Source organism: Dipodomys merriami, unplaced genomic scaffold (genome assembly GCF_024711535.1).
Source record: "Dipodomys merriami isolate MVZ:Mamm:240054 unplaced genomic scaffold, mDipMer1.0.p SCAF_28, whole genome shotgun sequence".
Taxonomy (NCBI): Eukaryota; Metazoa; Chordata; class Mammalia; order Rodentia; family Heteromyidae; genus Dipodomys; species Dipodomys merriami.
This window is the reverse complement of record NW_027204270.1, coordinates 18,354,911-18,380,293: the sequence shown is the minus strand read 5'-3', so window position 1 is coordinate 18,380,293 and position 25,383 is coordinate 18,354,911. Positions and strand designations below refer to the sequence as shown.

Genomic DNA, 25,383 nt, shown 5'->3' with positions numbered 1-25,383 from the left:
TCCCTGAGCTTTTCAGCTCAAGGCTAGCACTTTACCTCTTGAGCCACAGCGCCACTTCTGTTTTTCTGGTGGTTAACTGGAGATCAGTCTCATGGACTTTCCTGCCCAGGCTGGCTTTGAACCACGATCCTTCGATCTCAGCCTCCTGAGTAGCTGGGATGACAGGTGTGAGCCACCAGTGCTCAGCAATTGCTCGGCCTCTTGTGGGCGCCTTCCCCAGCCTGGAAGCTGAGCTGGGTCTCTTCTCTGCCAGACAAGGTGTACCTGGGGCCCCCGCGCCTTTTCCAGGAGCTTCAGGACCTGCAGAAGGACCTGGCTGTGGTGGAGCAGATCACGCTGCTCATCAGCACGCTGCACGGCACCTACCAGGTAGGCGGCAGGGGGGCAGGGCTGCGCTGGGGGACCTGGGACCTGGCTCTGAGGCCTCAGACTCTGCACAGCCTGTGGCCCGCGTGGCGGGAGAGGCCGGGAAGGAAGCTGGCTCCTTGGAGGAGAGGAGGGCCGCCGGCGGGTCCTTCCAGGGGTCTGCTATGGCTTGTGGTGACCTCCTGGGCCTTTCCAACCCTAGAACCTGAACATGACCGTAGCTCAGGACTGGTGCCTGGCCCTGCAGAGGCTGATGCGGGTGAAGGAAGAGGAGATCCACTCGGCCAACAAGTGCCGCCTTCGGCTGCTGCTTCCCGGAAAGCCTGACAAGTGAGCTGGCGTCGGAGGGGAGGGCACGCCCATGCGTGGAGGTGCCCGGGGAGGGTGCCCGGAGGAGGAAGGATAGTTCAGTGGCCTGTGATTTCCTGGGTCCGCCTGGGCCTCGGTTAGGCTCCGTGGACACTGCCATCTGCTGTTCCGTTTGTGTAGTGCCCTTTCTGCTCACGGCTTTGGGACCAGGCCTCACCCTCAGCACTGCCTTGTTCCCAGAATGCCCACACGTAGCAGGACCCCACTCTGTGCAGAACTGATGCCAGAGCCAGCTGCCCACCTGGGCCGTGGGGAAAGGTGTCAGTCTGGTCCTCCTGCGGCTCTGTAGGCAGCCCCACTGTCCCCCCCCCCCCCCGCCCCAACAGATGAGGAAGACGAGGCCGAGAGCAGGGGGGAGGGGGAGGAAGGGGAGAGGAGAGGGGAGCCTCCAGTCTGGACCCGGCGTGGGGCTTGCATGCAGCTCTGTGGTCTCAAACTCTAACCAGCTTGGGCCACTTCCCCACGGGGTTGCCTTGCCCCACTCCCACCCCATCCTGCTCAGCATCCTACAGGGCTCTGGATGCTGTCCTGCCTCCCAGAAGAGGCCCTAAGGACTTCAAAGGGACCCCTGCTGTCCTAAGGCAGACATCCCTGCAGAGCCGCTCTGGCCTGCACGCTGGGCACGGCCACCTGGGGTCTCTCCTTTCTGGCCGGAGGCCGCCCGGGCCAGCAGCCGGCAGGGACTGTGCAAGGCAGGGAGCGGGAGGCACAGGGCCCTCATGCCTGCCTCCCTCACCCCTCTCCCCACAGATCCGGCCGCCCCATCAGCTTCATGGTCGTCTTCATCACCCCCAACCCCCTGAGCAAGATTTCCTGGGTCAATCGGTTGCATCTGGCCAAGATCGGACTCCGTGAGTACAACCCAGAAACCCGCCCGCATCCTGGAGAGGGGATGGGGGGGTGAGGTTCAGGGGTGGAATTCAGGGAGTGTCCAGCCCTCAGGGTCAGTGAGCAGGCGGGAGGGGGCTTCGGAGCGGGGGAGAAGCAGCTGGGGCCGGGTGCTGGTCCCCAGGCTCTGCCTGCGCCATTGGTGGGGTCATTTGCTCTCTTTAAGCCTCAGTTTTTCTGCCTGAACCACGGTTAGACTGGACAGAAGTGAAATAGGATTCTAGGGCCAGGCAGAGGGCGTGTGTGTGTGTGTGTGTGTGTGTGTGTGTGTGTGTGTGTGTGTGTGTGTGTGTGTGTGTGTGTGTGTGTGTGTGTGTGTGTGTGTGTGTGTGTGTGTGTGTGGTGTGTGTGTGTGTGTGTGTGTGTGTGCGCGCCACTGGGCCAGGCAGGGTGTGTGTGTGTGGGGGGGCTGCTGGGGGTTTCCTGGTGGGTGATAAGAATGTTCTACAATTAGTGGTGATGGCTGCCACCCCCAAATAAAGCAGTGGGGTGTACACATTTATGGTCACCCTCGTTCTATCTCAATAGAACTGTTACTCCCCAAAATGATATAGGCTGAACACAAATGACTCTCTTTTTCTTGATGTTTTGCTATGCATTCATGAACGCCAACTCAGGTGCATATCTGATATTTATTTACCAGGGATTCTGGTGTATCAAGCCCTTTCCTAAATGTTTCACTTTTTTGGGGGTGGGGGGTGGGATGGTCTTAAGGCTTGAACTCTGGGCCTGGGTGTTGTCCCTGAGTTTTTTGTTTTTTTGCTCAAGGCTAGTGCTCTACCACTTGAGCCACAGCTCAATTTCCAGTTTTCTGGTGGTTAATTGGAGATTAGAGTCTCACGGACTTTCCTGCCTGGGCTGGCTTGGAACTGTGATCCTCAGATCTCAGCCTCCTGAGTAGCTGGGATTATAGGTGTGAGCCACCGGTGCCCGACACATTTCACATTTTGTCATTTTGTATTTACAAGGAGACACGTTGGTTTTGAACCTCAATTTTCACCACTGACGACTGTGAGGCCCAGAGAGGGGGAGTGACTTGTGTGTAATCACACAGCAGGAGCTTGGGCAGTCTGGCCCCTCCGTCCAGGCTTGCTCCCGCAGGCTGGGAGGAGTGGGGTGGGGGAACCCGCCCTCCACACTCCTGATGTCGTGATAACTTCCTTGGCCAATTTCTGAATTCCGTCAGTGCTGCAGGGGCAGTGAGCTCCGGTTCAGTGATCCTAGCCAATACGGAGACAGTTTGGCTTTCCTTTCTGGTTTTGGTTTGAGGCTGATCTTTTTATTTTAGATAAATAATTATCTCTAATAGGTTTTAAAACCGTTCTGGAATGAATTCAGGACCGGTTGTCACTGGCCTTCATTAATTAAAAGCCTTATTGATTGCCTGGGCATCGTTGGCTCCCTGTAATCCTAGCTACTCAGGAGGCTGAGAGCCGGAGGACTGTAGTAGCACTAAGCTAGCTCAGGCAGAAAAAAGTCCTTGAGACTCCATCTTCAATTCATTGGACAAAAACCAAGACTGGAGGCATGGTTCACGTGGTCGAGTGCCAGCTAAGCGCAAATGAGGCCCTGAGTTAAAAAAAAACCCATACTGTAAAAACAAAAATAAAGACAAACCCATCGATTGTATCTGTGCAGTAATTTTAGGCATGGAGAAGAGCAAAGATAAAAAAGCCAGAAGGGTTTTTGTTCCTAAGGAACCTGAGAACGTTACAAGGGGGGGCAGCTGGATATTAATTGGGTGGTGAGTGGAACTGGGTCACATGACTGTCACTGAACATGGTGGGGGGTGGAGGAGGAAGGTGGAGGAGGGCTGTTCACAGGGGGCCTTGGAGAGGGTGATCCAGGCATGCAAACTGCGAGTGCAAAGGTCCTGAGGCAGGGACTAGCGGGGCGATCAGATCTGCCAGAGCTGGGGAACAAGAAGGAGAAGAAGCAGGTGGGTGGATCAGAGGTGTCAGAATTTGTGGTGAGCCTACTGGGAAAGCTATTGATCGCAGCAAGAGAGCAAGGGAGGCATTGGAGGAGCGGGTGGTGGGTGGCAGAGGGGGCATGGAGGAGGAGCCGGGGGTTCTGGAGGAATGGGGGCCACGGAGTTTCTACTCAGCCGGACCCGTGGGATCTGGAGCCGATGTTGTTCTGGGCTCTCTGGGTGACCGGGAACCCTCTGGAGAGGGGAGGAAGGTCTCTGAGCACAGCAGCTGCCCTGTCCTGGCAGAGGCCTGGGAATTTTGGCCCTCAGAAAGGCTCAGGTGGCGCCCCACAGGGCTGGGGGGTGTCACCTGCAGTGCTCACCGCTGTGCAAGCTCTGCGGCGGGCGGGGCCCCAGGTCCTGTGCACCTGCTCTCCAGGCCCATAAATCTCCCAGGTCAGATGCTCTGCTGAGCCGGGCCAGGCCTCGGGGGCCAGGAGTTGTTTGTGGTGGCCAAACCACTTTCGGCAGCCTAATCTCTGCACACAGTTTCACTGCAGCAGAAGTTTTAATGGGAAGGAGAGTCATTTGAAATCTTATTTGAATGCCTGGTTCCCCCTGGGGCTTGAATAATTTGTTCTTTTTATTTTGTTACTCTGTGTGTGTGTGTGTGTGTGTGCATACGCGCATGCACACGCGTGTGCATTTTAAATCTGCAGTGCCTGTGGGAGGGAGAGAATAATATGAGCCTGTTAGAGATAGAATATGTTAAGAACATTTATTCACCAAGGATGGTACTCCTTTATTGTGTTTTATTATTATTATTATTATTATTATTGGTACCTTTCTTCCTGACTATAGCGTAATTCGTTGAAGATGGCGGGAGGAGAGGGCCGGGAGGGGATTTGCCAGGGGCATCGGGGAGTCTGCGCACATTCAGGGTGGGCGGGTGCTCGTGGGGTTGGACGAGATCTCAAACGATCTCGCGTTCCTCATTATGGTGGGGTCACGGGCCCACAGGAGGCATTAGTGGTGGTGTTGGTGGGGGGCTGGGACTGTGCATTGGGAAGTGGGGACCGTGGGGGGCCTGAGGCAGGTAGCTCTTGTTCTCTGGGGTGGCAGCGCCTGGCTCTGACTTTACCCCAGTGGGGAGGCCAGGCCCCCAGCAGCACTGTGACCCTCAGGATGGGACGGAGAAAGGAGGGAGAGGCCCCGCCCTGCCCGGCCTCCAGGGCTGTCACCGGAGCCCCTCTGTGGACGTTTGGGATGTGGGGAGGGGCCTCCTCGGGTTTGGGGATTTTGAGAAAGGCCACCCAGGCCGTGTCGTCTGGTAGCTGTGACAGTGCAGGCCCCGCACTGGAACGGAGTCAGGGTTTGGGACACAGAGGTCAAGGCCGCGGGAGCAGGGCCGTGCCAGAGAAACGCAGCTGGGTGTATCAGTATAGCAGAATAACATTTGCGCGTGTGGGAATACTGAGGCTTGAACTCAATGCCTGGATGCTGACCCTGAGCTTTTTGTTGCTCGAGGCTTGCGTTCCAGGCTTGAGCCGCAGCTCTACCTCCAGCATTTTGCTGGTTGACTGGAGATGAGTCTCCTGGATTTGTAGACCTGGGCTGGCTTCAAACCACGGTCTTCAGATCTCAGCTCCCCAAGTAGCTAGAATCACAGGCGTGAACACAGGCTTTCTATCAGCAAAATATTAACAGCCTCTGTCTCTCTGTTTCGCCGGCCTAGGCCTCATAGGCATGTGTTCATAACAGTTACCTTTTTTTTCTACAAAAGCATCAGGTTCAGAGAGGTTAAGCACTGACTTTGGTGTCACACAGTAGGCTGGAAGCTGGGTGAGGCTGAGCCTAGAACCCTTCTAGGAAGGCAGAGGGGAATGGCTTTGGGGCTGGGTGGGTGGGGCTGTACCCTGGGGTTGCTCCTCTGCTCCTGGGGGTGAGAGAGCTGGTGTGCTGTGCTCAGCTGGCACTGAGCCGCACCGATGGTCCCTTGGAGTCCCAGCTGAACTCAAGCGGGAATTGTGACACCACGTTCCCCCTTCAGTGCCCCTCAGAACAGCTTCCCGGTTCGGCCTGGGCCTGGTGCTGTGGTTTTGTGTCAGGTGGCCACCACTGTAGCAAGAGCTCTGTTCTTTTACTTTTTACATTCCCAGTCACAGGCAGGGGAGGGGCCACCTGGAAGGAGCAGGTCAGATGATTAAAAAAGTGTGTATGATAATAAAATGCCAGGGCTCCATGGGCCGTGTGGGTGCTGCTGGGCTCCCGTGTGTGCCGGGAGGCTCTGCCTGGGGCTGGGTCCCCGGGGCACGCACAGCGCTCACACTGTGCCATGTTGACTGCTGGTCCCCGGAGCTCCTCCCAGAGGAAGGCCGGATCCCAGGGAAGGGCACTGGGCAAAGCCTTCCATGGCGTCAGGCCTCCCTCAGCCTCTGCTTCCCCCCGTGGTGATGAGGGTGGGGGAGGAGGCCCCTGCTTCCTGTGGGGTCCGGGATGGAAAGAGGCGACATGTCAACTGTCTGCCGTGGGGGTCTCCGCCTGTCATGGAAGTCTTTTCCCCTTTGCGTGGCGGGGGCCATGGTTTACGGGACGGTTTCCAGGGTCTGGCGGGTGGAGGTAATCGTGGGCCCTGTTGGAGATTGTTTCCGGTGGTCAGAGGCTCAGCCGGGGGTGGGGCCTGTTGGAACTGACCACTGTGGATGTCCACCCCCGCCTCTCACTCCAGCCCCACTGGCCAAGGCGCAGGTGGCCCGGATACCATCCTTGTCTGGTGGCAGCGGCCTCTCTCAGATGATCATCACGAGCCTGATGCAGGCTGCCTGCAAAGTGACCCCTCCCCACATCTGTCTAGCCTGTGTCTGTCTGACCCAGTGCCAGTCTCCAAATAAAGGAAGTCATAACCAGGCCCCAGTGGCTCATGCCTATACTCCTAACAACTCAGGAGGCTGAGATCTGAGGATCACAGTTCAAAGCCAGCCTGGGCAGGAAAGTCCATAAGACTTGTACCTCCTACTAACCACCATAAAACTAGAAGTGGAACTGTGTCTCAAAGTGGTAGAGCACTAGCCTTGAGCACAAAAGCTCAAGGATAATGCCCAGGATCTGAGTTCAAGCCCCAGAACCAGCCAAAAAAAAAAAAGAGTTCATAGCCTGGTGCCCATAGCTCATGCCTATAATCCTAGCTACTCAAGAGGCAGAGATCTGAGGATCACAAATTAGAAGCCAGATGGGGCAGGAAAGTCCACGAGACTCCTGTCTCCAATAAACCACAAAAGTCAGAAGTGGAGCCGTGGTTGAGGGCTAGCCTTGAGTATAAAAGCACAGAGACAGCACCCAGGCCCTGAGTTCAAGCCCTAGGACCAACCATACACAGACACAGACACAGACACACACACAGAGACACACACGCAAGTGCGCAAGTCAGGCTGGCGGCAGCACAGGGTACTTCTTTGTCATGCTAGGGTCCGGCCTGCGGGGCCTGCAGCCGCTCCCCCTCCCTGCCTGCTTGGCCTCTCGCTTCCGATCAGCCTCCTTTACCTCCTCCTCCTTGTCGCAGGAGAGGAGAACCAGCCAGGCTGGCTGTGTCCGGACGAGGACAGGAAGAGCAAAGCCCCTTTCTGGTGTCCCATCCTGGCCTGCTGTGTTCCTGCTTTCTCCTCCCAGGCCCTCAGCCTGCAGGTGAGTAGACCTCCTATGCCCCAGGGCTGTGGCCCCATCTTGCGGGGGGGGGGGGGGAGACCAGTAATTAGGCCTGGGTTCCCGTTCTAGCTCTTCAATGCCTTATTCATACACACAGCCTCTAAGGGGGACAGGTGACCTGCCTGGCTCACATGACCAGCTTGGGTCAGGAGAAGGGGAAATGCCATTATCTTGAGATAACAAGTAGCTGTGATCTCATGAGTTGAGGGCAGGACTCTGTCATGTACCCAGGTGGCTGTGCCTGAGTTTGTGGTGTGAGGCTCTTGGTTAATGCCAACCGGGCGAGAGCTGGCACACAGCTACGCTGCAGGCATCACCCCGCCTGCTGGGCACAGGGCGGCGTGCTGATCCAGTGCCTTGTCATCATCTCTTGTCTTCATGGGGATCACACACCACTGAATGGCGCACAGAAGCTCTGTGGTTTCATGGATTAGGAGAGATGAGGTCTAAGATGGGTGATGTCATTTAGCAGCTCAAGTCTTGTTCCTCCTGATTCCGGTCCCCTGTGGTCTTTGCTCTTCACAAACTCAGCCTCCACCGTCCTCTGTCCCCTGTGTCCTGCCAGCTCCCACGCCTCTGCACAGAGCCTCTGTCCTCCCCCACGCGATGAGGACATCTCAGCTCTGGGGACAGGAGAGCAAGCATGGACCCGGCACACAATTATCCGGTCCCCGGAGGCAGGCTGGCGGGTGGGGACTGAGGTTCTAAGCAGCCCAGAGGATGCCCTTGAGATGTAAGCTCACCGTTTGTCACTGTGTTTATGGGTCCACACACAGAGAACTCTTGAGCACCGACTGTGTGCTAGCTCCTGGGAATGCATGTAGCGTTCACTCTAATTGAGATAGACAGGTAACAGAAGGGAACAGAAGAGAGTAATGTGTGTTACAAAGACTATCAATACGAGCTGGGTACCAGTGGCTCACGCCTATAATCTGAGCTAGTCCGGAGACTGAGATCCGAGGATGGAAATTTGAAGCCAGCTGAGCAGGAAACACCATGAGACTCTTCTCTTCAGTGAACCACCAGAGAGTTGGAGGTAGAGCTGTGGCTCCTGGCAGCCAGCCCTGGAGGAGGTGACTTTCTAGCTGAGACTCACATGGCCAGAAGGACTCAGGGGACAGTTTTCTAGACAGATCAACACAGAAGGCCCCAGTGGCTTCAGCCAGTGAGCAGGTTCAGCTGCCTGTTAGGGTGAGCTGGAAATGTCTCGGTCTGTGTCCTGCTGTTGTAGCAGCTTCCCTAAGGCGAGGTGACTTAACAAACAGCAGCCGTGTATTCGGCTCACGTTGGGGGAGGCTGGTGTCAACATCTGGGGAGGGCCCTCACGCCGGGCCCACCCTGCTGGAGGGTGGAAGGGCAGGGGTGTGTGCGTGTCTGTGTGAAACCCAGAGGTCACAGGCAGATCTAGGATTTGTCAGGAACCCATTGGCAGGGTCATAGCATTCATCCATTTACCAGGGCAGAAGCTTGGTAGCCTAGTTTTCTTTTAATGGCCCCCATCTCTTAATCCTCTTACAATTGCAATTAGGGGGTGTGCACTGGAGGGGACATGGAGGCAGCAGCAGTGGGCAGTGGCTGGGTGTGCTGGGTCTCCCAGCCCTGCAGGATGGCAGTCTCATTCATCTTTTTGAACCCTTTTGAGTCCTCCTGTTTGTGTGTGAGAAGGATGAAAGGGTGTGAGAGGCTAATGAGAGGGGCCAGGGACATGCTTAGTGTGGGGACAGCCCATGTTGGGGTGGGGCCGGGGAGAAGCCGAGTCAGGGAGCCCAGGCTGGGGTTGGGGAAAGGGGAGCGGTGAGCTCTGGCTTCTGCTTCTGCAGTTTGAAACAGGTACCAGCTGGGCGCCGGTGGCTCATGCCTGTCATCCCAGCTACTCAGGAGGCTGAGACCTGAGGATTGTGGCTCAAAGCCAGCCCAGGCAGGAACATCCGTGAGACTCTCATCTCTAGTTAACCACCAGAAAACTGAGAGTTTTCTATGGCTCAGTGGTAGAGCACTCACCTTGGGCTGAAGAGCTCAGGGACGGTGCCTAGGCCCCAGAGTTCAAGCTCCAAGACCACCAACAACAATAAAAGACAAAAAAGAATGGTACCAGGTTGGGAAGGTAGCTCAGTGGTAGAGCACTTGCCTTGCATGCATGAGGCCCTGGGTTTGATTCCTCAGCACCACATAAGCAAAAAGAAAAAAGCCGGAAGTGGCACTGTGGCTCAAGTGGTAGAGTGCTATCCTTGAGCTGAAGAGCTGAGGGACAGCGCCCAGGCCCAGAGTTCAGGCTCCACGACTGGACCCCCCCCCAAAAAAAATCTCAACAATAAAGGTAAATAATAACTTAATGTGACACTTTAAAAAGATTCTCTGGGCACATCCCTGGTCTGTGATAGTTGTTGATTTCGTGATACAAGGCCAGGATACTAAGCGGGCAGGAGAGGAGCACCTCCCTCAGGGCCGTGTGTGTGTGTGTGTGTGTGTGTGTGTGTGTGTGTGTGTGTGTGTGTGTGTGTGTGTGTGTGTGTGTGTCTCTCTCTCTCTCTCTCTCTCTCTCTCTCTCTCTCTCTCTCTCTCTCTCTCTCTCTCTCTCTCTCTCTCTCTCTCTCCGGACCTCCTCCACCTTATGTACTGCATGTACAAAAAAAAAATCACCTTGAAATCATCTTTGGAGTATCCCCCTAAGTTTTGCACCTGTGCCCTCACGCTGCCCTGGCGGGAGCAGGGAGAGGTATGGGGTGAGCTGGGGTGTGTTGGGCAGGAACTGAGCTGATGAGAGATGGGGTTCCCTGTGGGCATTGGGTGGAGGCCTGTGCCCACAGGGCGAGGGGGGACCTTAGGGTCTCCCCTGACTTCGGTGGAGGGGATTGGAGTCTTCCATCTCCTCCAGGATTTGGGGGTCCTCTGGAGACACAGACCATACCTGCACCCTGACAGGTGGGATGAGGGTAAGTAGAGTCACAGATAGGCCTCTTCTTCCTCCAGGGGCTTCTGGGAAGAAAGCTGAGTCTGGGGGATAAGGCCCCCTTCTCCCCCAGTCCCATCTCCCTATGCAGAGCACCCCACCGGCCCTCTGCTCAATGTTTCCCCGCAATCCTGCTGACGGAGGGAGCCATTCACGCATCTCCGTGGGTAATGAAGCTGTGAGGGTCCCCGGGGGACATGGCAGAGCCTGCACGGCCCCATTTGCTGGGCCCTGAGATGCCCATCCCACTCCGCTGCGCCCGCCTCCCACCCAGACCAGACAGCTGTGCCCCATCAGCTCTGTGCTGCCAGCCGGATGAATTAGGGGTTTGGAGTGCCAGGGCCTGTCCAATTACTGCAGGAACAGATGTGAGCGCATGCCCCCTTCCCTGCCTACTGCCGGCTTGCAGGCCGGCTAATGAGAGCCAGAGACCCGGCCTGTGTCCCCCGGGGAAGGCTCGGGCAAGACCCGGCCTGGTCCCAGCAGGACGAGGTGTGTGCTGGCTCTGTTCTCTAGGGAATGGGGTGCAGGTCGCTCCTCTGTGCTGACCCCGCCACGCTCGTGCTGGGCCTCGCTGGGACCCACAGGGGACCTGCGTGTTGGCGGTGTCTGGAGCTGCCCTGTTCTAGTTGAGTCCTGCCCAGCTGTCCTAGCTCTGGGACACCAGGGACTTGTTCCAGCCATGATGTCACCACTACGTGACATTGCACGTTACATTGGGGTCACCTTCTGTTCTCCTTGACTGGGTCGCAGTGCATTATGGTCACTGGTGGAGCCGGGAGGAAGAGGCCCCTGAGGTGTCTTGGGAGTTTCCAAGGCCTGACTTTGGGGTGCTAGAGGAGGCTCCTGCCTCCGTCTACAGGGGGTTCATTCTTGGGGGGCTCAGGGAGGGTGCGGCACGAGCCTATCCCCCAGTAGGCTGAAGTCAGCCTGAAGGATACCCGGGAACTGGCAGGAGACTGGGAGGGGTTACTGTCCACTCTGAGGTGCTCAAGCCCTGGGTGGACTCAGGGAGCTGGAACCCTGGATTGGGTCAGGGCCAGGCTGCTAGGCTTGGCTCTCAGCTGGATCTTCCTGACCTCTGCTAGGTAGAACTGGTTTGTAGCTGGTCATTTTCTGTTGCTCTAAGGAAGTACTTGACGCTGGGTCCTTTATAAGGAAAAGAGGGTTATTTACAAAGCTCAGGGTTTTGGGGGTGTTCCGCCTCTGGTGAGGTCTTAGCATGACATCATTTTAATAGTCTTATTATGATGTCATCCTAACAGGCTTAGCATGACATCATATGAATGGTCACAGTGCGCATCGCATGGAGAGGCTGGGATGCCGGGAGGGTGCAGAGGCCAGAAGGGTCTTTTTATAACAACCCACTCTGGAGGGAATGAATGGCGTGGTCCCCTAAGAATGACGTTAATCCCCAGGGACCTCATCGCCTTCCACCAGGCTCCACCCCTAAAGAGCCCACCTCCGTCCATCCACACTTCTGTCCTAGGGATCCAGCTGAGCTGTTGTGCGTGATACTCTGTGGGGAGACCCAAGCCCTTCCTGAATTTGGTACCCTGCTGGCTCACTATGTAGTTGCCCACCGGGGGTGCACGGCTGCAGCCTGGCCTTCCCCGGCCCCACAGACACCCACCCCCCCCCACTCCCCAGTGAGAAGTAGGATCCCTCTTACATGTGAGGACCCCTAGGTGGAGCCACCAAGTTGAGGTTGGAGCCCAGGTTGGCTGCACCTGAAGCTTGCTTCCCTGACTTTGGGGGAAGTCTGCTTCCTGGAATGGGTGAGAAGAAGCCCAGGCCCTGCCCCGCTAAGGAGCCATTTGAGCTGCTGTCATCTTGGACCCGGCTCTGTCCGTCAGCTGACATCAGTCCCTAGAGTTGCCATGGAGATATCTGAGCCCGGGGCAGGACCACCCTTGCCGCCTCTGGGAGGGGAGGAGCTGTAGACCGGCAGTACCGGCCCTGGCTGCTGGGAGCCGTTAGGAAGCGAAGCAGGCAGGGACTCCAGGAGGCTGGGGTTCAGGAGGCTTTCTGCTCAGAATTGGGGGGAGGGCTCTGTGTCCCTGGCTGGGCAGAAGTGGGCCCCCACAGTACCGCCACTTCTGGTCTGGCACCTGGCCTTCTGGGTAGAACTCAAGCTGAAGGGATTGGAAGTTTAAGCCCTGTCACTGTCTCTGCTCCTGATTTGTTTGGTAACTTTGAGCTAGTCACATCCTCCCCCTTTCCCCTCTACCCCCTCCCTCCCCCCCCCCCCCAGCTTTAAGTCTCCAGTTGCCCTGTGAAGAGGTTGGATGAGGCCATTAGAATCGTTAGGATATTAGAATATTCTGGCAGAGCATGGACTGGCTGGGGCCTTCCATACCAGCAGAGGGCAGTACTTGTCTAGAAAAGGCACCTCATCCAACCCCCCTCACCCCTTCCCTGCAGCCCAGACTTGGCCAGAGGCTGCTGGCTGAGTGGGGTCAGGAAGCTGGCCCCAGAGAGACCATGAAGAACGGAGCTTGGGGCAGCAGACCCAGGAAGGAGGCACAGGTAGCTGGCGGCTCCTTTCTGTGGATCTTGTTTTTCCTCTTCAAAAGAGAGGGGTGAGCCTTAGTGGTTTTCGACAAACCTTGGAAGCTGTCCAGTTTCCAAGACTAGGCAAATGCAGGGGATCATGCAAGTCTCTTCTGGCCAGAAGGTTCTGGAAGAGAGAGTTGTCAGTATGTCGACCCTGTGACGTATGTTATTTTCCAGTCTCCAGCCTCAGAGATTCTCACTGGGGGGTTGGATAGCCCTTCAGCCCTTACTGACTAACGCCGCCTCACTGTCTCTTGTCTGCAGCTTGGGGCCCTGGTCCACAGTCCTGTCAACTGTCCCCTGCTGGGCTTCTCCGCCGTCAGCACCTCCCTTCCACAGGGCTACCTCTGGGTGAGTAGAGGGGAGCAAGGGAGGGGCTGTGGACATAGCACCATCCACAGACGACTTCCTGGGAAAGCAATCAGAGCTGTGCAGAGGCCTGGACCAGGAGGCAGGCTGGGCACCCCACTTCATGCAGCTTTTCTGTCTCCCCATATCTGGCACAGCAGCTGATTCAAATGAGCCTCCTCCCCCATCCCCCCTTGGGATGCTGAGGGCTCCCCTCGGTGCCCAAGGCTCCAGCCTTGCCATTCCCAACCACCCAACTCCTCCTGCTCATTCCTGTTTCCAGACACCTGCACAGCATAACTGTGGCTTACCTTCCACAGCCACGTGCTCCTTGGGAGGTTGATTTATTCCTCCCTCTTTTTCTATTATCCAGCACATAGTGCATCTGCCCATTGTTGTAGGCATGTATCCACCACCCTGCCCTCCATCTGTCCAATTATCCATCCACCCACGAATACATGCATGTACTCATCTATATACCCACTCACCATCCATCCATCCATCCATCCATCCATCCATCCATCCATCCATCCATCCATCCATCCAGTGTGTGTCACATGTTGGACAGAGGGTGAGCATGATCATGATCAGTTGACATGCTCCTACAGAAGAGGAGACAGAAGCTGACTGGGTATTTATCGACATTAGCTCCTACCTGGTTTCCTTTTGTCCCTAACTTTTTGCCACACAACGTTATGTGCATTTGTGTGCACAGGGTGTGTGCTGGTAGGAGATGAATGTTCTCACCATATGCATCCCCCGTGGTGAGGAGCGGCTTGGGAAGGTGGGCCCAGGGAAGGAGGGGCTGGGGCCCACTGTTGACTGCATGGCGTCCTCCTGACTGGCCTCTCGGTCTCCCTCCCCAGGTTGGAGGTGGGAAGGAGGGTGCCGGGGGCCAGGTGGAGATCTTCTCTCTGAACAGACCCTCCCCACGCACCGTCAAGTCCTTCTCCCTGGCGGCCCCGGTGCTCTGCATGGAGTACATTCCGGAACCAGAGGAGGAGGCGGAGGGCTCGGAGGAGAGCCGGGCCACCACAGACCCCTCAGCTGCTCTGCACCCCACCATCTGCCTCGGGCTCCAGGATGGCAGGTGAGGGTGGAGAGGAAGGGCGTGGGACCGCCGTGTGGCCCTCACATGCCGGGAGCAGCTCTGTTCCAGCCAGCTGAGCCCTGTCAGGCAGCATGACAGCTTCCAGGCCACACGGCTTTGGTGTCCCAAGAACCGAATTCAACAAGTCGGGGTCCCATATACATGTCTGTGTATCCTCAGGCGCCATGTGAGCCCTGGGACCCTTGGCTTCCAGGCTTCCAGATTCTCTCTAGGCCACGGGGAGGCCACTGAGAAGGGACACATGCGCTTTTGGTTCCTCTGTCTCTGAGCCTTCACCCATTTGTGGCCTCCCTGCTGCTCCCTGCTGGGTGGGCAGGGTGATCTTGAGGTTCTGGGCAGCTGGGGTGATGGGGTGAGGGGTTCCTTACCATAAGGTAAGGTTTTTTTTTTTGGTCTGTGTGTGCCAGTGCTGGGGCTTGAATGCAGGGCCTCAAGCTCTCTTTCGGCTTTTTCAATCAAGGCTGGTGCTCTACCACTTGAGCCATGCCTCTGGTTCCAGCTTTGTGCTGGTTAAGTGACATGGACTCCCCTAGATTGGCCTGTCTGGGCTGACTTTACACTGTCATCCTCTGACCACAGCCTCCCAGTAGCTGGGATTAGACGCACGAGCCTCAGGTGCCTGGCTCAGTCAATACATTTTTTTGTTTTAACCAAGATAAAATTCACATAACCCCAAAGTCATCATTTAAACTTTTAAAAGCGTACCATTCAGAGGCTTCCAGGAAGTACTGCTAGTTCTAGCACATTCTCATTACTCCTCAAAGAAGTCTCATGACCGTCTCTGGAGTGCCCTACAAATGACATCTCAGCACCTTTGCAGATCCTGTGGAGCCCTTAGGGACCCCTTTGAGGAGCCAGGGAGAGCCCTGCCCCTAACACGCCATCCATGGAGTCTAGACTGGGGGGGTCAGTCGGCTTGGGGGGATACCAGGCTGGTGGGTGTCTGTGAGTCACGGTGTGTCCCTTCTCCCCACAGCATCCTGCTCTACGGCAGCGTGGACACGGGCACCCAGTGCCTGGCGACCTGCAGGAGCCCCGGCCCACAGCCAGTGCTGTGCCTGCGGTACAGCCCCTCCTTCCTGCTGGCCGGCCTGCAGGACGGGACCCTCGCCGCCTACCCTCGGAGCAGTGGTGAGGGCCGGTGGGTGGGGCTGGGGCCGGCCTGGGTATCAGTTGGGGGCTGCAGGAGGCAGGCAAAGGAGCTGGCACAGAGTTGGGGGAAAGCAGGAAAGGAGTCATGGGCGGAAGGGTTTGAAGACCCTGAAGGCCCACGAAAACCTCATGCCTGGTCCCTTAGATGTGAATCCCACAGAAATAGGGCACTCACTGTCAGGCAGCCTGGCCAGCCCACGGGCAGGACTGGCGGGTACAGAGGGACCTGTGGTCACGGTCCTGGTCTCAGGGAGGCAAAGCCCAGGCCAGGGTCATGGTGCCCAGGAGAGGGGTGTCCGGAGCCATCAGTGCCATGTCCTTGAGTGTGGGGGGGGTCGAGCTAGCTGTGCAGGGCCCATTCACGGCTGGAACACTGTCCTGAGTCTCACTGGCTCTGCTTGGTAGATCGGGATGCCAAGGCTGTGTGTGTGTGTGTGTGTGTGCGCACATACCTGGGTGACACACTTGTCACAGTCCCGTGGGGGCCTGTGCTCTGTGCCCTGTGCAGTAGCAGGTGAGGCTGTCCCCAGGTGACCCCAAAGAGGGGGTGACCCTGAGATCTGCCGCACCCAGCCGCGTCTCTTCCCCTTGGTCCCCTCCGACACCGCTCTGATCCTGTTGCAGCGTTTTAAGCGAATGTTTGCACAGGGTTTTTTTTTTTTTTGCTACTTGGCACTGTGTTGGTATTTTTAATTAGCTTTTGATAAGGCATTTATAGTTTTTAATTAAAGGGGGAAGAAGGAGGGAAAAATCCCTCTTGCCGTTGGAGCGTGCGTGCGAATGTAAATACAGGCTCAGATGTGTCGAGGTTTAGACGGAGCTCTAAGGGGGCCACCCACCCTCTGGCGCCCACCGCGTGCGGACCGCAAGCCTTGCCTTCTCCCTGTTGGCCTCCGGACTGCAGTTTGGGTCACCTGTGGCCCTTTGCCTCTTGGCTCCTTGGTTTGGGTGCCGGGTGGGGAGTGGGGAGGGACGAGGCTTCCGTAGTTGCATCCTTCCCCAGCCCTGGAGGTGGCATCCAAGGTGCAAGTGTCAGTGGGCTGTCCCTCCACCCCCAGCACGTCTGTGCTGCTGGGGGGCTAGGGTGTCAACGTAACAGATTTGGGGGGACACACGTCCCTCCGTGGCTTCTAGCCTGGAACTGGAGCCTGGCAGTTTATCAGAACCAGAGAGCTGCTATGGACCCTTGGACCCCGAATCTTATTTTCCAGCTGGAAAGACACTATGGCACCTCGTGACTGAGGTGTGATCTGCACCCTCCTCCCGGCCGTCCTCTCCTCTTGTCTTCCAGGAGGTTTTATGGAGGGAGACAGACAGTCGAGGCAGTGTGTAAGGGACAGATCAGGCCCCCAGCTCTCCCCGCCCACCATGAGAGTCTAATTGGGAGGGGGGAGAAGCTGTGGCCAAGGCCCCTCCAGGGAGGCTGTCCCTGATGCCGAGAACTGAAGAAGACAGCGGGCGAGCAGCGCGCTGTGGGTGGAGGGAAACCAGAGAGGAGGCTGCCGTGTTAGGCGGGTGCCAGGGAGGAAGGTGGCACTAGCCAAGGTCTGGGGACAGATGGCTGGTCATGGGTTTGTCTCTGTGCTGTGAGTAGAGCAGAGCATTGCAGATGGCTGGGCACTGCCCCTTGCTGGCTGGGGACCGGGTAAGCATGGCTGTCATGGGCTGCAGCCTTGGAGAGAGGTCTTGCCTTATCTGGCATCTCCACCCTACCCAGTAGCATCCTTCAGAGGGGGCCTGGGCAGGATGGGGGTGGGGGGGGTCTCTGAGGATCTGCTACACGCTGTGGGGTGGGCAGAATTCTTTCTTATGACCTCCACGTTGTCTGTGCACATGTCTGGGGCTGGACTCATGGGCCTGACCCCTGACCTGTGAGGTCAGCACTAGCTGACCAGATAGTTAATCACTTAGGCCTCTGAGACCCCCTCAGGTTGGCCCATCCATTCCAGAAGCAGATGTCAAGTTCCTCCACCTGTGCCCTGTGGGGCCTCCCTCCCCCCGGAACTCGTTTTGGGTGCCCCCTGGCCGTCACAGGGTCTGGGGCTGGGACTTGTCCAGGCCTGGCACCTGCAGCCTCAGGGGAGCCAGTACCAGTGCTGGATGGAGCCTTTGCAGATGTGTGTGGTCACAGGTTTTGCCCAGGGCAAACTGGCCTCCTAGCCAAGCGAGGGCGGGGCACACATTAAGCAGAACAGCCAGACACCAAACCGGGCACTTAGGTTCATCTCAGAGATCCCGAGGAAAAGCAGATCACAGATGACTGGAAGACTGAGGGGGGGCCGCCTCTACCTGACCGGCAGGGAGACTGAGGCCCAGAGAAGTATGGCACGGCAGTCTGGGGGAGCCTCTGCTTACCTCTGATCATTCCTTCATTCATTATGCGCTCAAGTGTGTGCTGCCTATGAGGTACTGGGTACTGAGCAGGGTGTGCTGTCCTGGGCCAGTGCTTGAACTCAGTCACCTGGGATCCCTCTCCCTCCCCTGGATTCCCCACCTCTGAGCCAGCGCGGGCACCACTGGCATCCTGGGTGGACAGATTCACCTTCTGGAGTTTCAGACAACAGGAAGAACAGGCAATAGGGACTGGGCCCCTCCCTGGGAGCAGGTCACCCCATTTCCTGGAGTGAAGGCCTGTGAAGGTCAGGGGCTCAGAGCCTCACCTGTCACTCATCCTCCGGGAATGGAAGTCATTTGTCCCCTTCTGGCCTCTCAGCTTCCACGTCTCTGTGTCCTGCCCCCTGGGACCTCCAGAGCTTTGTCCCCTGTGGCTGGGGAGGAAGGGCACGGCGTCGTGAAGGTGCCTTTGCTGAGGGAGGACTTCCGTCTCTCCTCGCTGGCTGTGAGGCCAGCTCCCGCCCAGATGGATGGGCTGTCATGCAGGGGGCGGATGTACACCTGTGAGCTCGTGTTCTGGAACATGTGTGTGCTTGCCCACAGCCCACCTCCTCCCCTCCCCCCTCCCAGGGCCAGGAAGGTAGGGTGAGGCTGGAATCTTAGCCTGGCTTTGGAAGGTAAAGATCCATCCCCTGTGATGCCACAAGCAAGCCAGGGCCTAGCCTGCTCAGCCTCTTGTGCAGGGCGACACGGGGGCCTCCATGAGGGCCTCCTGTCCAGCGTCCTTTTGGATACAAATTCACAAAGTGTGACCAGTTTCTCCTTGGGTCCTGAGTTGGGTCCACTTAGACAATTTCTGGGACAGCGTGTGAAGGGCAGAGTAGCCAGCCAGTGTATGCGTGACCCTCAGGTTTGGTGGCTGTGGCCCTGCCCAGGGTGGCAGGTTGTAGGGGTGACAGCGGAGTACACCCCACATCCCGGGACATTGTCCCAGCATGCCTAGCTGCTCTTTCCCAGCTGCTGAAGCTACAGCTTCTGGCCACAAGCACCACTGCATTCCCTCAGCCACTGGGGGGTGCTCAAAGCCCCGTGTTTCCACCTCCATGAGCGAGGGCAGATACCTTGGGGTCACTCATCTCCACCCCCCCCCTACAACTTGGGTTCTGGCCACAGAGCGGGCAGGAGGGAGGGCAAGGAGGAGGAGGAGGAGGACGTGGAGGGGGAAGAGGAGGAGGAGCAGGAGGCGGCAGTGGCTAGACAAGAATCAGCGGAGTTCTAATGCTTCATGGCCCACCATCCCTTCTCAGCTGTGGGTTTCTGGGGAGCCAGGATCTGCTTCTGAGGAAGCATGGGAAGCCAGTGAGCAGGGACAGTCATGGGGGTCCGAGGCGGAGGCGGGGGGGGGGGAGGGCGGTAGGCTCGTCATGTCCTGTGTCAGGACCCCGGCATCCGCGGTCGTATTCTCAGTGGAGATTCAGGTCCGCAGACCACTCTGGCCCAGCCCCGTGCATTCCCAGGTTCAGGGCCAGTGGTCTGTGGATTTGAGGGTCTCCCCATAACCTGGCGTGTTCGCTGAGCTGGGGTTCTGCCGCAGGGCACCAGGGAAGCTGGAAGGTTCCAGGGAGAGGGGGAAGGAGGACAGACCAGACGGACCCCGTTCACAGCTTCCCCGTAACCCCGGTGCCGTCCAGCTCTGTGGACAGCTGCACCTCTCCCTGCCGGCTGAGGGTATGCGTGGCACCCTGGACGGCAGCTGGCCCGGCTCAAGCTGTCTCTGTCCCACAGGCTCTCCTAGAGAGCAGGCCTTTGCCCATTCAGTGCTGTCTTCCCAGCCCCTGTGTCTATCACTTAGCAGGGTGAGAGGTAGTGAGGGAGGGGAAGAGAGGCTTGGAAGGGAGTGGGGGAAGGGAGAAAAGGGTTCATGGGTTCCCTGGCTGTGGGTCTTAAATGGCGGGAGGCAGAGGGGCTGGGAAAGCTCCCACTGGCTGGAATGGGGACCGACAGCCTGGTGAGGGAGGGCCGCGTGGAGCCGCCGCTGACCTGTGTCCTCCTCTCCCACCAGGAGGAGTCCCCTGGGACCTGGAGAGTCCCCCGATGTGTCTGACCATAGGGCCGGGGCCCATCCGCACGCTGCTCAGCCTAGAGGATGCGGTGTGGGCCAGCTGTGGACAGAGGGTCACTGTCCTGGATTGTGCCACCCTGCAGACTCAGGTACGCTCCTGCCCTGCGACCCGGGGGCCGCCTGCCCCGCTCACCCTGCTGACCTCATGGACCCCGGGGATGGCTGGGCTGTCTCCAGTACACAACCTCAGGGGCCACCGAGAGGGAGAGTCCCGTGGGCCCCAGGTGGAGTGCTCCCCACGGGGTGGCATCCCAGCCTGGGACTAGGGCTCAGAGCCCGTGCGTGGACTCAGCCATGTTGGGGGTGGTGCTCTTATAGTGCTGTGGTGGGCGGGGGGGGGCACCTGGGGTTCCTCCTCCTGCCCTTTGCCCTGTTGTAAGTGTGGCGGAGCCTGGGCCTCATGCCCAGATGAAGGCCCGGTCCTAAGGCTGGGGGTGGCTTGTAGGCAGGTAGTAGGCTTCCTTTTGGGGGGTGGTCATCTCCTGGACAGCTTTAAGGTGACACTGGACAGCCAAGCAAAAGCGCCAGGCAGGTCAAAATCCTCACTTGCCAAATGGAGGATCTGACACGCTAGGGGTGGTGTCTTAGGACCATGGCAAATGGCCAACATCCAGGGGGGGTCTGGGGGGCTGCACCCCTCCCCCGATCTTTCTCCAGTCCTGCTGCTTGCTGCCTAAGCACCTTCGAGCTGGAAAGAAGGGATGGGGTCCCTGCCCTGGGAGCCCCTGGCCAGGGCTCTCAGATATGTGAGTTTACGTGTGTGCTGTGGGGGATAAATGAACTCACATGCTTATGAAGGTCGAGTTCCCCTTACAGCCGAGGCTCAGAAGAGCAGACCTGTCCTTGCTCAGTTATCACGGAGACCTGACAGCCAGGCGTGCAAACCCAGAGCTGGCCGGCCCACGACCCAGGGCCTGACCCCGAGGGCAGAGGGGAGCCGCTGTCCCAGCCCAGAGGGGTCGGCAGGGAGATCCTCTCTTCTTGGTCTCTGTGTTCTCCTCAGACTTTTGGCACATTGGGTGAGGCCCACTCACCGGGGGAGCGTCCGCACCCCTGTAGGTCCTGTCTAAATGTTCATCCTGCCTTAGCGGGGAGAGGATGATGCTGTGGGTGAGGCTGGGGCCCCGCTCGAGCTCGGTTGCCCTCTGTGGGGGAGGAGGTGGGAGCAGGGAGGGGGAGGGGGGAGCAGGGGGGGAGGTGGGAGCAGGGAGGGGGAGGGGGGAGCAGGGAGGGGGAGGGGGGGAGCAGGGAGGGGGAGAAGGGGCGCAGGGAGGGGGAGGGGGGAGCAGGGAGGGGGAGGAGGGGTGCAGGGATGGGGCGGACGGGGGGGTGGTGGGGTGGAAGGCTCAGGCCCTGAGAGCTCCTGGAAAGGAAGAACATTCTTAGAGCTGGAGTGTGGAGAGGCAGCCTGGGGGCGTGGCCGAGGAAGGTGGGGGCGTGGCTGAGGAGGCTGGGGGCGTGGCCGAGGAGGCTGGGGGCGTGGCAGTGGGGAGGGAGTCCAGGGGGGCCTCTGGGGTGCAGAGTGGTGGTTGGTGGCTGAGGGGTCTGAGGTGGGCAGCAGGTGGGGCTGAGCCTGCCCCCACACGGCCCCCTCTGCCTGTAGGACCCCACCCTGTGCTCACTGTCCTGCTCAGAGTCCGGGCTCTTCCAGGCTCCCGGCCGGCCAGCCTCAGTGCTGCCTGTGCTCCACTTGCCCATTGCCCACAACCACCTGCCAGCCCCCAGGCTGGCCGGTCCCACGCTGGCCTCCATGGTCCCAGCCTGGCCTGGCCCTCCCGGGGCCCTGGCTGCCTCTTTCCCTGAGCTGGCCTGGGCAGGGCACCCGTGACGGGCCATCATGGCTGACGCCTGTGACAGCCCATGCTCCCTGGTCCTGGGTGGCTGTGGGAGGGGGACTGGGGCGTCTCCAGGAAACCCAGGAGGGCGCAGTGGCTCAAGGGTGGCAGCAGTGGTAAACTAGGAATCTTGGTCACTCGAGAGCTTTCCCGGACATCTTCCACCGGCGGAAGCCACCATTGCTAGTGTGTAAGGGTCAGGCACCGAGCTCACAAAGTCCTCAAGGTAACTCCGCAACAGGTACTAGCTGCACTGTACAGATGAGTAAACAGGCACAGAGAGGTTAAGTCACTTGCCAAAGCCACACAGCTACAGAAGCAGGGTTGGGGTGGTGGTGGTGGTGTTAGGCTGGCAGTCTGGGTAGGAGGGAGGCCCCGTCCTCCATCCACACTGCTGGCACTCCATTTGTGGTCCCCATCAGAGTCCCTGTGGGGAATTCCCGTGGGAGTCGGGCCACCAGTCACCCCTCGTTCGCATTTGTCTCCCTGTGTCTGGCTGGGATGGCAGGAGCAGGTACTTGTCTGCAGCAGTTGTGGGGGGCAGATGCGGGGTGAGTTGCCTCCCCCACCCTCCCCCCCAGATAAAGCATTTAGGGACTGCATGAGTAAGTCACGGCCCCTGCTCTTTGGGGGCCCCAAGTCCCGTGTGCAGAGAAAGCCTTGGGCTGTAAGCCTCAGCTGGGTCATGGGGCCCAGGCCCGCAGGACCCGGAAGGCAGGGGCAGGATCCTGAGCTGGTAGCGGAGGGGCACGGGAGAGCGTGGACACCGTGGCTGGGCAGAGGAAAGCACTGTCCTCAAGTCCAGGCCAGGGACAGCTTCCTGAGGGGGGAGGGAGGGGTTCTGGGCTGGGGACTGTCCTCCTCGGCCCACCCGGCCCTGCCTCTGCACGCCTTGCCCGGCTGTCCCTGCCCTTGGTATCCTGTGTCCTGCAGAGATGTCACACACACACACACACACACACACACACACACACACACATGCATGCACACATACACACGTGCACGCACACATGCACACACACACGCATGTATGCACGCATGCACGTTGACACTTGCCTACCAACAGCTTGTTCGACTCCTTGATCGCAGCAGAGGCCGGATGGGGCCTGTTAAATTATAAGGTAGCTCCATGGGGCCTGTGTCAACATTGCGCCCTCCGCGCCCGTTGTCGAGATGGCCACCTTCAAAGTGTAATCCATCCGTCTGGAGTTCATTTCCCACGATCGCTGGAGGGGAAGCTGGCTGCGGGATGATGGTTGCATGTTAATTAACACACACACACACACACACACACACACACACACACACACACACACAGAGCAAACCTATTGAGGACAGACTGATGGTAGGCCTGCAGTGTTGGAGTGAACACCCCTCAGCTGGAGTGCCCAGGGGTTGGGCAGAGCCTCTTCCTGACACCAATGGCCTGAGGCAGAGAAGGAGCTGGGGCCGGGGCCGGGGCTGTGGACATCACCCTGCTCCTAGATCCCTGCAATGCTGCAGAGGGACCAGCCAGGCCCAGCTCACAGATGGACAGCAGACCGGGGCCAGGCCTGTCTCCTAGCCCGCAGCTGCCGGCCCTGCTGGTGACTCTCGCCCATGCCCAGCGTCTCCCTGCCAGGCCTTTGCCTGCCCCTCCCTCACAGGTCACAGCTAAGCTGCCACCTGCCCAAGGAGCCGTCCTGAGCCGCAGCTCCCGAGTCACCTGCATCCCCGCCCCGGTCCTGGCTTAGAGTCCCCGGGGTTTACAGCCATGCTGACCGTCAGTTCCTTTTAGAAGCCGTTTCCTCGGTGGCTGTTTTCTGCACCTCTGCTTCCTCCTCCCCGGTGGCCAGGGCCAGGCAGGGCGCAGCCTCCAGCCTGCCTTCTTCCCTCCCTGTAGGTCTGTCTCTGTGGGACAGGCCTGGGCTGTCCTTCGGGATAGAAAGCTGAGCCTGGGCCAATGGAGGCTTGGGGTGCCTGGGCTGGCTGAAGTGTCCCCGGGGGAGGTGGGGGCGTGTGGGGGAGATAGAGGCACTTGTGTATGTGTGTGGAAGCGGGGGGGAAGAAAGAGTTAGATCCTGCCTCTGCAGTGTCCAGCACTGCTCTAGAATGTTCGGGCCCTGCGATGGCAGTGGGGAGGATGTCTGTGCCACTCAGGAGCTGGGGTCCCCGGACATGTCCTGGTACCACTCCTGTTTCCCGTGCCCCCAGAGCCAGACCTGGCACAGCTGGAGCCATCCTGCAGGCTGCAGAGCCCGGCTCTGCTACCCTGGCTCCTGACCCTGCCTGGAACTCCCTGGTGCCCAGGGCGGGTGGGCTGGGACACGGGCCGAGCTCCCACAGATGGGGCTGTAAGGGGGGATTCACTGAGTCAGCCCTTCCCCTGGGAGGCTGCCTCCACTGCCCAGCCTGAGAGCCACCTGCCTGGATCGTCCGACCTGCGTGCACATCCGCTGACCCAGCACTTGACTTCCACTAGCTTTAACGAGAGAGCAGAGCGCTCCCAGGGCCGGAGCTTGGTCCCCGCTGGACCTGGAGTCCAGTCTTGCTTGTTGTCACTCAGCACGGCAGAAGAGAAACTTCAACTGCCTTCCTGGACACTCCCAGCCCCCCTACCCCCCCCCCCCCCCGCCCACCTCCACGTGCACCCGGCTTACCCACCCTTAATTTTCACGTTTAGTGCCCAAACTTAGTTTGCATGTATTAGCCGTCGTAAATCCATCTGGGCCTCGTGACTCGCCATGAATAATGCATCTCTGGGCTGTATTAGTTTTCTGTCTCCCATCTTATTTATGACACGAAACGGGTGGGAATTTGCAAAAGCGAAAGCCAGGCGTGCGCAAGGCTTCTTGGGTAATAGTATGCAAATTGGTGAGAGTGTGAAAAGATTTACCAAGTCCTCCTCTAGCACTGGGTGGAAGCAACCCCAAGTTCGAGCCACAGGACAAGCAAGGGCCTGGGGTCACGCCACTCCCTGGAGATAGCTCTGTTCAGCAGTGGGGACTGCCACTGCATGCCCCCCGCCCCGTGTGGTACCATGGGCCCCCCAGTGCGTCCTGTGGGCTTGTGGCCTGTGCCATCCGCTTGGCGAGGCCCGGAGCTTGCCTGTGTCACTTGCTTGGACTCCTGACTCCCACTGAAGGACAGCCTGGGGAGATGGAGGACCGGGCCAGCGGCTGCCCGCCCAGGGCAGCGTAGGTGCCCTGGACAAGGGGCTTTGATCTCTGGGTGCTCATGTGCCCGACTGTGGGGGCAGCGGCAGGTGGCCAAGCTTCCCTGAGGGAGCTCAGCGAGAGGAGACTGGAGGGGAGAGGAAGCCCCTTGGGGTGTGTGAGCCGATGCCTGGTGCTCGCGGGCCGGTGGCAGGGAGTGGGTCGGGCCCAGGGCCGCGTGGGTTCCTGCCTGTGGTTTGAGTCGGTCGGGCAGTATCCAGTTGGGAGCAGAGGGTCTGGGGCGAGCCTGAGAACCGCAGCCCCTCCTCTCCCCTCTCCCCACGCCCCCTGACTGGTCCGTGCCCCTGACGGGAGTGTGTGTGTGTGTTTGGGGGGGGGCAGGGAGGTGCCGGCACAGGCCACAGTCACCAGGGAGTGGGAAATCAAGGCCTGCGTTATTAAGCTCCAACCATACGCAGGGAGGGCTCCGGTGGGAGCTCATTTTCTTTCTTGGCACTTGCTGTATGGAGGTCAAAGGCACCCAGAGAAATGGTTCCGGTCACTCCTCCTCACTCACGTGAGTTCTGGAGTCTTTCTGTCCGTC

At 58.8% G+C, this 25,383-nt stretch overlaps 1 protein-coding gene across 8 annotated transcripts in view; it reads left to right on the top strand.

Annotated features, from left to right (window-relative positions):
* The window catches only part of Arhgef10l (Rho guanine nucleotide exchange factor 10 like), a 122,629-nt gene that overhangs the window by 79,293 nt on the left and 17,953 nt on the right, over positions 1-25,383 (top strand). For all 8 annotated transcript variants that reach the window (XM_070037825.1, XM_070037824.1, XM_070037823.1 and 5 more), the window contains 8 exons: positions 254-369; positions 569-696; positions 1,486-1,586; positions 7,095-7,216; positions 13,008-13,094; positions 13,958-14,181; positions 15,179-15,333; positions 19,751-19,899. In XM_070037825.1, coding sequence (XP_069893926.1) covers positions 254-369; positions 569-696; positions 1,486-1,586; positions 7,095-7,216; positions 13,008-13,094; positions 13,958-14,181; positions 15,179-15,333; positions 19,751-19,899 — 1,082 coding nt within the window. The remainder of the gene's footprint in view (positions 1-253; positions 370-568; positions 697-1,485; positions 1,587-7,094; positions 7,217-13,007; positions 13,095-13,957; positions 14,182-15,178; positions 15,334-19,750; positions 19,900-25,383) is intronic.